We start from the raw sequence: 9016 nt of genomic DNA on the forward strand, positions 1-9016 counted from the left end.
TAAAAAATTCTAAGGTTATGGTCTATTCTTGTATATAGCAATGTCACATAGACAATTTAATAACCATTTAGACAAAGCCTTTTCATTAAAATAGGCCTATTTCTTTTCTCCTAAAAAAGGAACACTCTCCAAAGTAATCGAATTCTAACATTCATTCGAATATTCAAATAACTGTTCACATACCTAAAAGGTAAGAACAAAGAAGAACAAGTTGTTTAAGTAAGTATTTTATTATTCTCAACCAAAACCAACAGGTTCAAGAACCTTGTCTTGTAAATCTGGTGACATACTCTATGCAGATATTACCGGTACCTTGATTAGTATAATATATTGTATGCTATTTACCAGACGCTTTTGTCCAAAGCGACTTACAATCATGTGTGCATAGCATACATACATGTATGGCATGTGCCTGAAAAATTCTGTACTACCGATTTACATTTATGTAAGCCTTTCTTCACTTCTATATGAAGTCTAGTAACTTCATATGCTCTCAGTCTACTCAGTGACAGATGTTCCAAGTTCCTTACGCATCACTCTCTCTGCGTCTTCACTCAGGTCGTTGAGGGCAGATGTCAGCAGGTAGTAACAAGCAGTGAAGGTGACCCCAGCTGATGCTACAGTACCCAGCACTGGGATACGTTTCTCAAGCAAAGAAGTGAATGTCTGCTGTGCTACTGCAACCTGGCTTAGAATACCTTGCATTTTGATCTCTGAAAGATCTCTTCCAATGGTTGAGTGCACCTCCTCAAAGAGCACCTAAAGGGGGTGGGAGGGGATTTTGGGGTGACAGAAAAAGAATTAAGTGATTATGGATAGCAAAGAAAATCTACCTTTTGGAGAGATTTGTTTTTAAAGTGATAAATTATTATTGATTATTATTGATTTATCAATTATTATCTAAATGTTTAATATTGTTGCTATCTGATATTAAAGGACATCGGCTCCTTTACCTGATATGTCTTTCCTGTCAGTGCAGCTAACTGATGTACAGGTCCTAATCCAGGCACTTGTCATCTCCCGTTTGGATTACTGCAACTCGCTGTTGGCTGGGCTCCCTGCCTGTGCCATTAAACCCCTACAACTCATCCAGAATGCCGCAGCCCGTCTGGTGTTCAACCTTCCCAAGTTCTCTCACGTCACCCCGCTCCTCCGCACACTCCACTGGCTTCCAGTTGAAGCTCGCATCTGCTACAAGACCATGGTGCTTGCCTACGGAGCTGTGAAGGGAACGGCACCTCCGTACCTTCAGGCTCTGATCAGTCCCTACACCCAAACGAGGGCATTGCGTTCATCCACCTCTGGCCTGCTGGCTCCCCTACCTCTGCGGAAGCATAGTTCCCGCTCAGCCCAGTCAAAACTGTTCGCTGCTCTGGCACCCCAATGGTGGAACAAGCTCCCTCACGACGCCAGGACAGCGGAGTCACTCACCACCTTCCGGAGACATTTGAAACCCCACCTCTTTAAGGAATACCTGGGATAGGATAAAGTAATCATTCTACCCCCCCCCCCCCCCCCCCCAAAAAAAAATGAATAATAAAAAATTAAAATTAAAAACATTGTAAAGTGGTTATCCCACTGGCTATAAGGTGAATGCACCTATTTGTAAGTCGCTCTGGATAAGAGCGTCTGCTAAATGACGTAAATGTAAATGTAAAAATGTAAGGAATCTGCATCCAGACCAAAGTTCTGCTGGTAAGATCTCAGTGTGTTCATCAACAGAGACACAACACCATGGCCAGGGTCTCCTGTTACAACAGTCAGACATGCCTCTATGGCTCTCTTCCACACAGTCCCAGCCAGAGCTGTCTTCTTACTCTCTATCACGGCAGATGAGCGATTAGGCAGTGTCAGGAGGAAAACATGGCGTTTGTGGCCCTCAAGCTCCTTCTCAATGGTGGTCTGCAAGAGGTGGAAGTCAAAGCTCTGTGGTTGAAAGCAGGACAGTAAGAACACTTTGGCCTGCTTTACCCCAGCCTTCCTCAGATTCACCTCACAATCAGCTCTTATCTGACTCAGAATATCAGCTTCAGTGAGACCCTTGCCGCTCCTGCGCCTGAATGAGGCCTCCAGGTCACTGTCCACTTTGTTCCAGACAAAATAGAGCCTTTTCCCAGCCTGCCTTGTGGCGTTGGCCAGCTGAATGTGGTATTCTCTGAACCGCTCAGACCCTACAATGATGAAAAAGTCATACTGCAGGAAACCAACTTGCTCTAGGTAGGTGTCAGGTTTGAAAGTGGGTGTCCCGATCCCGGGCAGGTCCCATAGAGTGATAGTGGGTACACTGGGGTGAGTGTAGGCCAGAGCCTCACTGGTGATTTCAGTGACACCTGTCTGTGCTGCCCCTGGACTGTCATCGGCAACACCGCGGAACACATTAACAAAAGAGGACTTTCCAGAGCCAGACTCCCCGGTGACTGCAATGTTGAGTGTGACAGAGCCCAGCTGTTTTAGCATGCCCTGTACCTGCGATACAACCTCTGTCACAACACGGGACTGGAGGACACTGCTCATCTCCTCTATATCTGCTTCACTGATGGTCAACATTCTGGACATTGTAGAAATGTTCCGAATGGGATATTGTGAAAATACTTTGAGCTGTTGATACAAGCCTGTAATGTGAACAATATCATAGTCAAAAGTCAGGGAAAATTAACAATAAATTACAGTTTATAAATTACAGAATTACTTTCTTTGAGTACATGGCAATGACTGAACATACCGGTCTAGTTGGCAAACAACAGTAGTGTTATCATTTCATTACGTAACAGTTTAGAGTTCCGAATTTCTCTTAAACAGGATTGACATAAAATACCATACGTTTTTAAATGTACTATCAATTTTGATGATTAAAATGTATTCAAGACTCACGTCACGACCTCCAGATAGCAGATACTAGAGAAACCAATGACAACTAAAGCTCAAAAGTGAAACTATTTTCTGCTGGTCTTCATTGCCACTGTGTACAATAATCCATGGCAGTTTCCCATTGCAGGTGTGTGTCGCCCCCTGAAGGACCATTGTGTTACTACAATGTGTCATGTTAGGGCCAAGAGTTTTCCTGGTCAGGCCTTGTTGCCAGGGGGAAACTATTGGACCTAGTTATAACTAGGTTTTACTGGTCAGGTAACATTGAAGGATGACACGCACTTGAAAAGGGAAAAGGATTTCTCTCTGATTTCTTCTGGTTGTCTTATTATCCTAAAATAGCTTTCTTTCTTTATAAATATTGTTGTGAGCTAATGTTAGCTAATGCTCAATCACCTCAGCAGCTAATCTTAACCTGGATAGCACTGTGAATTTAGCTAACTAATAACTCACTGTACAGCTGATGTGGAGGACGTGGGTGGAAGGACCACAACAAACATTCTTCTTTCCATGATGTTTATTGTACACAAACAACAAAAGCCGCAGGGTGGGGACCTTGCCTGGTGTCGAGGGCAGTGACCTCGGCGCCAGCAGTAGGGTGCATCCTTGGAGATCTCACCGTCGCTGGGCTCAACATTGCTGGGGCGCTGGGGTCACCATTGCTGGGGGGTTCACCGTTGCTGGTTGCATGTTGCTGGGGGGCTCACCGCAGCTGAGGTCACTGTTCTGGGGTCACCACCGCTGGGCTGGTCACTGGAGGGCTCACTGTCGCTGGGGACAACGTTGCCGTGGGCAGCACTAGCACTTCTCTGGCTTTGCTGCTAGGACTGGGTAGCTGCTATCAGGTCCCATATCCTCTCAATCTTCTCCTCCAGGTATGCTGGAAGCCAAGCAGGGACGCGCTCAACTTCACATACCATTTTGGAAAGAAAATGAAAAAATGAAAAAATACCACAATCCAATTGAGAATCTGTGGTATGACTTAAAGATTGCTGTACACCAGCGGAACCCATCCAACTTGAAGGAGCTGGAGCAGTTTTTCCTTGAAGAATGGGCAAAAATCCCAGTGGCTAGATGTGCCAAGCTTATAGAGACATACCCCAAGAGACTTGCAGCTGTAATTGCTGCAAAATATGGCTCTACAAAGTATTGACTTTGGGGGGGGTGAATAGTTATGCATGCTCAAGTTTTCTTTTTTTTTTGTCTTATTTCTTGTTTGTTTCACAATAAAACATATTTTGCATCTTCAAAGTGGTAGGCATGTTGTGTAAATCAAATGATACAATCCCCCCAAAAAATCTATTTTAATTCCAGGTTGTAAGGCAACAAAATAGAAAAAATGCCAAGGGGGTGAATACTTTCGCAAGCCACTGTAACTAATAACTCACTGTACAGCTCATGTGGAGGACGTGGGTGGAGGTACCACAACAAACCTTCTTTCCGTGATGTTTATTGTACACAAACGACACACGTTTAAGGACTGACTAGCTCCAGCACAGAACAATCTGTGTTCTATGCAGGGGCCATACCATACATCAAGTCAACTGCCCCAAAATGACAGTAACAGGGTTGGTAGGTCAAGCAAAAACTTGTACAACCCAATGACCACTCAAAACCCGCCCAAAAGCCTGAAAACTACCCCATTTTCTTTTTGTCACAGCAATAGAGGAGTTGCCATATTAATACAATAAACCCTTTCTCCATAACTTTATCGTGCCAATTAAGAAGGAATATCATAGTAACTTGTAACAGCATTAGAAGCTAAATTCAGGTTTCCTCAAAATAATAATTATTGCAAGCTATGACATGACCTAATAAAGGAATTTGAATATGTGGCAAGACAAAAGATAGTGTGCCCTTATTAAACTCGCCAGATCATTTTCCATCAATGGATGTTTATTTAACTCGTTTGACTGCTATGATTAAGCAATAAGGCACAAGGGGGTATGTATGGATATGGCCAATATACACTGCTCAAAAAAATAAAGGGAACACTTAAACAACACAATGTAACTCCAAGTCAATCACACTTCTGTGAAATCAAACTGTCCACTTAGGAAGCAACACTGATTGACAATAAATGTCACATGCTGTTGTGCAAATGGAATAGACAACAGGTGGAAATTATAGGCAATTAGCAAGACACCCCCAATAAAGGACTGGTTTTGCAGGTGGTGACCACAGACTACTTCTCAGTTTGTATGCTTCCTGGCTGATGTTTTGGTCACTTTTGAATGCTGGCGGTGCTTTCACTCTAGTGGTAGCATGAGACGGAGTCTACAACCCACACAAGTGGCTCAGGTAGTGCAGCTCATCCAGGATGGCACATCAATGCGAGCTGTGGCAAGAAGGTTTGCTGTGTCTGTCAGCGTAGTGTCCAGAGCATGGAGGCGCTACCAGGAGACAGGCCAGTACATCAGGAGACGTGGTGGAGGCCGTAGGAGGGCAACAACACAGCAGCAGGACTACTACCTCCACCTTTGTGCAAGGAAGAGCAGGAGGAGCACTGCCAGAGCCCTGCAAAATGACCTCCAGCAGGCCACAAATGTGCATGTGTCTGCTCAAACGGTCAGAAACAGACTCCATGAGGGTGGTATGAGGGCCCGACGTCCACAGGTGGGGGTTGTGCTTACAGCCCAACACCGTGCAGGACGTTTGGCATTTGCCAGAGAACACCAAGATTCGCCACTGGCGCCCTGTGCTCTTCACAGATGAAAGCAGGTTCACACTGAGCACGTGACAGACGTGACAGAGTCTGGAGATGCCGTGGAGAACGTTCTGCTGCCTGCAACATCCTCCAGCATGACCGGTTTGGCGGTGGGTCAGTCATGGTGTGGGGTGGCATTTCTTTGGGGGGCCGCACAGCCCTCCATGTGCTCGCCAGAGGTAGCCTGACTGCCATTAGGTACCGAGATGAGATCCTCAGACCCCTTGTGAGACCATATGCTGGTGCGGTTGGCCCTGGGTTCCTCCTAATGCAAGACAATGCTAGACCTCATGTGGCTGGAGTGTGTCAGCAGTTCCTGCAAGAGGAAGGCATTGATGCTATGGACTGGCCCGCCCGTTCCCCAGACCTGAATCCAATTGAGCACATCTGGGACATCATGTCTCGCTCCATCCACCAACGCCACGTTGCACAACAGACTGTCCAGGAGTTGGCGGATGCTTTAGTCCAGGTCTGGGAGGAGATCCCTCAGGAGACCATCCGCCACCTCATCAGGAGCATGCCCAGGTGTTGTAGGGAGGTCATACAGGCACGTGGAGGCCACACACACTACTGAGCCTCATTTTGACTTGTTTTAAGGACATTACATCAACGTTGGATCAGCCTGTAGTGTGGTTTTCCACTTTAATTTTGAGGGTGACTCCAAATCCAGACCTCCATGGGTTGATAATTTTGATTTCCATTGATAATTTTTGTGTGATTTTGTTGTCAGCACATTCAACTATGTAAAGAAAAAAGGATTTAATAAGATTATTTCATTCATTCAGATCTAGGATGTGTTATTTTAGTGTTCCCTTTATTTTTTTGAGCAGTGTATATTGTTTTGTCATCTTCACAAATCAACTGCATTATACTTAAAAAACACTTCAACTTCAACCAGTAAAAAGGCTTTTTGGCTAGCTTCTGCTACAGCCGATATCAATGAGCGTTAGCCTTCTAGCTAACAACTGCTGCACCAAAATAGTTATTTTACCACTATCACAACCTAAAATAATCGTAGCAAATGTTCTAGCAAGAATCAAAGCATCATTGTAAGCGTATGAGAACCCCAAACAGTTATTTTGTTTAGAAGTAATAAAAACATAAATCCACGTCGCGCGCATCTGTGCGTGACGTCAGTGTGTTGTGTGCTGAAAAGGGTCTATTGTACTTCAAACTATGTGTAGGCAGTTTGCTTAGGATTCAAACCTTCTCAAACAGCCTAATTCATACCCCCCCCCACCCCTTTTTTTTGGTTGAGATGTGTGTTGACTACCTCCAATATAGTTCATTTGAGATTTTTCAGAGATTGGTGTCATATTGGCTTAGTTATGGTGATAGGGAGATTTGAATTTAACACTGAGCTTCATCCAATCCCTATAATAGACGTGACTATCATCGCATCTATAATGGTCACAGCACAAATCATGATACAGGATGTGAAAGACTTGATCACACGTACATTGTTTGAAGGAAATCGTGAATTGCAATGCATATGACAAAAAGTTATATTTAATAATGTGGTTTTAGTGCTACTGACTGAGTGTGAGTAATAGCCCTGACTAAAGTTAACGTGGCGGAATGGTACAGTAACAATCTTATAAGATTTTATACTAATTTCAAGAGATTTCACCTTCAGCTTCTGAAAACCTTTGAGTTTTGCAATGTGGAAAACATAATCAAAATAAATATTCTCAAAAACATTACATTTAATGCTTCCCTCAAGGGAAGAGTTAAATCACCCCACCATCAGTCAGAGACAAAATATGGGAAGTCCTGATAGCAAAAATAAAGAAATCACGTTATATGTGAAATGGGAAGTGTGAGCAGGATGGTAATATTTCCTTTATATGTCAATGCCATTAGTCTCTGAAGGAGAGTGGTTAACTGACAAGAGAAAGAAAGATCCTGCTAAGCAAGTAAGTGATTGTCTTTTAGACAGTAAAAGTATCATATGCAATGCTAACATTCTAGTGATAATCAAATGTTTCTTATTCCCTCAGGTCCTGTACAAAGAGGAGGGGATGCGGAGTGAAGCATTACCGTGGCCTTTTCTTATTCATTGCATTTGCCTTGGAGGTAGGATACAAATATAGATGTATACAGTATAAAATATTGTATTTATTTATTCAGTTTTACACAAGAAAATAGAAAACTATGTGAGGAGAGTTAAAAAGAGAAGTGAAAAGTGCATGTGCAGGGGAGGGCACCTCCCCCTTTCAAATATTAATAGAACAAAATGAACAATAAAATGGCATCTTGATTTGTTCAAATCAACCCCTGTGACTTATACTCATATTCCTTGACTGTGTCCAACACCTCTTACTAACATTTCCCCCACTGCGATTTGAGTGATGGTAGTTGATGCCTCGTCATGGACTGCTGAGGTGCCCAGCTCAGTATCCGGCCTGCAGGGCTCGTGCATCGTGATTCCCTGCTCATTCAACTACCCAGAACCAGAGGAGAAGCCCTCTGAATTCACTGGCATCTGGTTCAAAGACACCAATGATGTTATATACCACCCAGACAGTTCCAAAGTATTCAAAGACTACAAGGGTCGTACAGAGCTGGTGGGAGACCTCCGGCAGAAGAACTGCTCACTCAGAATCCACCCGCTCCATCGCAGTGACAAAGGACCCTTTTATTTCAGGATTGAAATAGAAGACCATAAAAAGTATTCCTACATACGTGACACAGTCTCCATTGCAGTGACCAGTAAGTTCCCTTGGGAAGAATTGACAAGGAGAATTTCAATTTATGTAGTAGAGTATCCCATTATTTACCCTATTGATAGCTATAGCTTCTTCTAGATTACAATTATAGTGCTGAAAGGACAGACCCAAGAACTAGTGGATGCACACCTCAAAAGAACTGCAATAACTGTTTTCTTCTCTTTGCTGATTTCAGGCTCTCCAGATCCCCCCTCTCTGTCAGTGAGGGAGGAGGTGAAAGTGGGGGAGGAGGTATCTGCCTCCTGCTCTGTGTCTCACTCCTGCCCATCTGATCCCCCTCTCCTCACCTGGAGCCATTCTGGAACACCCAGTGTCCAATCACAGCAGCTGACCAACGGCCAGTGGGAAGTGACATCATCCCTGAACTTTACCCCCAGCATCACTGATCACAACCAGTCTCTTGTCTGCACAGCAGCGTACATGGGAGGGAAGACAGTGAAAAGGTCCAAAATACTCAATGTCAAATGTAAGTGGACCACACCTGTGTGTTAATAACACTGGAAGATTTACACTTTGATTTCTGTGAAAACAGAATGCTTCTGTGCATATGACAAAAGTGAAACAATAAATTAAATTGAACTAATTTGAAAAGGAATCATGAACTTTGTCCAGATCCTGAATTTGGCATACTTCACTTTTTAAATTGAAATAGATTTAGCATGTGATTGATACACTGAATCTGTCCTAAGATCTGTATTACATAGTAATATCA

At 43.6% G+C, this 9016-nt stretch overlaps 1 protein-coding gene across 1 annotated transcript; it reads right to left on the reverse strand.

Annotated features, from left to right (window-relative positions):
• Positions 1-318: 318 nt before the first annotated feature.
• Positions 319-2945, reverse strand: LOC311139369 (interferon-inducible GTPase 5-like). The gene is made up of 4 exons (XM_084174238.1): positions 2872-2945; positions 1663-2612; positions 954-1010; positions 319-759 (listed from the first exon to the last, which is right to left on the reverse strand). The coding sequence occupies exons 2-4, from the start codon at positions 2554-2556 to the stop codon at positions 499-501; spliced, it is 1212 nt and encodes a 403-aa protein (XP_084030364.1). The 5' UTR covers positions 2557-2612; positions 2872-2945; the 3' UTR covers positions 319-498.
• Positions 2946-9016: the final 6071 nt, after the last annotated feature.

The sequence above is a fragment of the Coregonus lavaretus genome, assembly GCF_964263955.1.
Source record: "Coregonus lavaretus genome assembly, chromosome: 13".
Taxonomy (NCBI): domain Eukaryota; kingdom Metazoa; phylum Chordata; class Actinopteri; order Salmoniformes; family Salmonidae; genus Coregonus; species Coregonus lavaretus.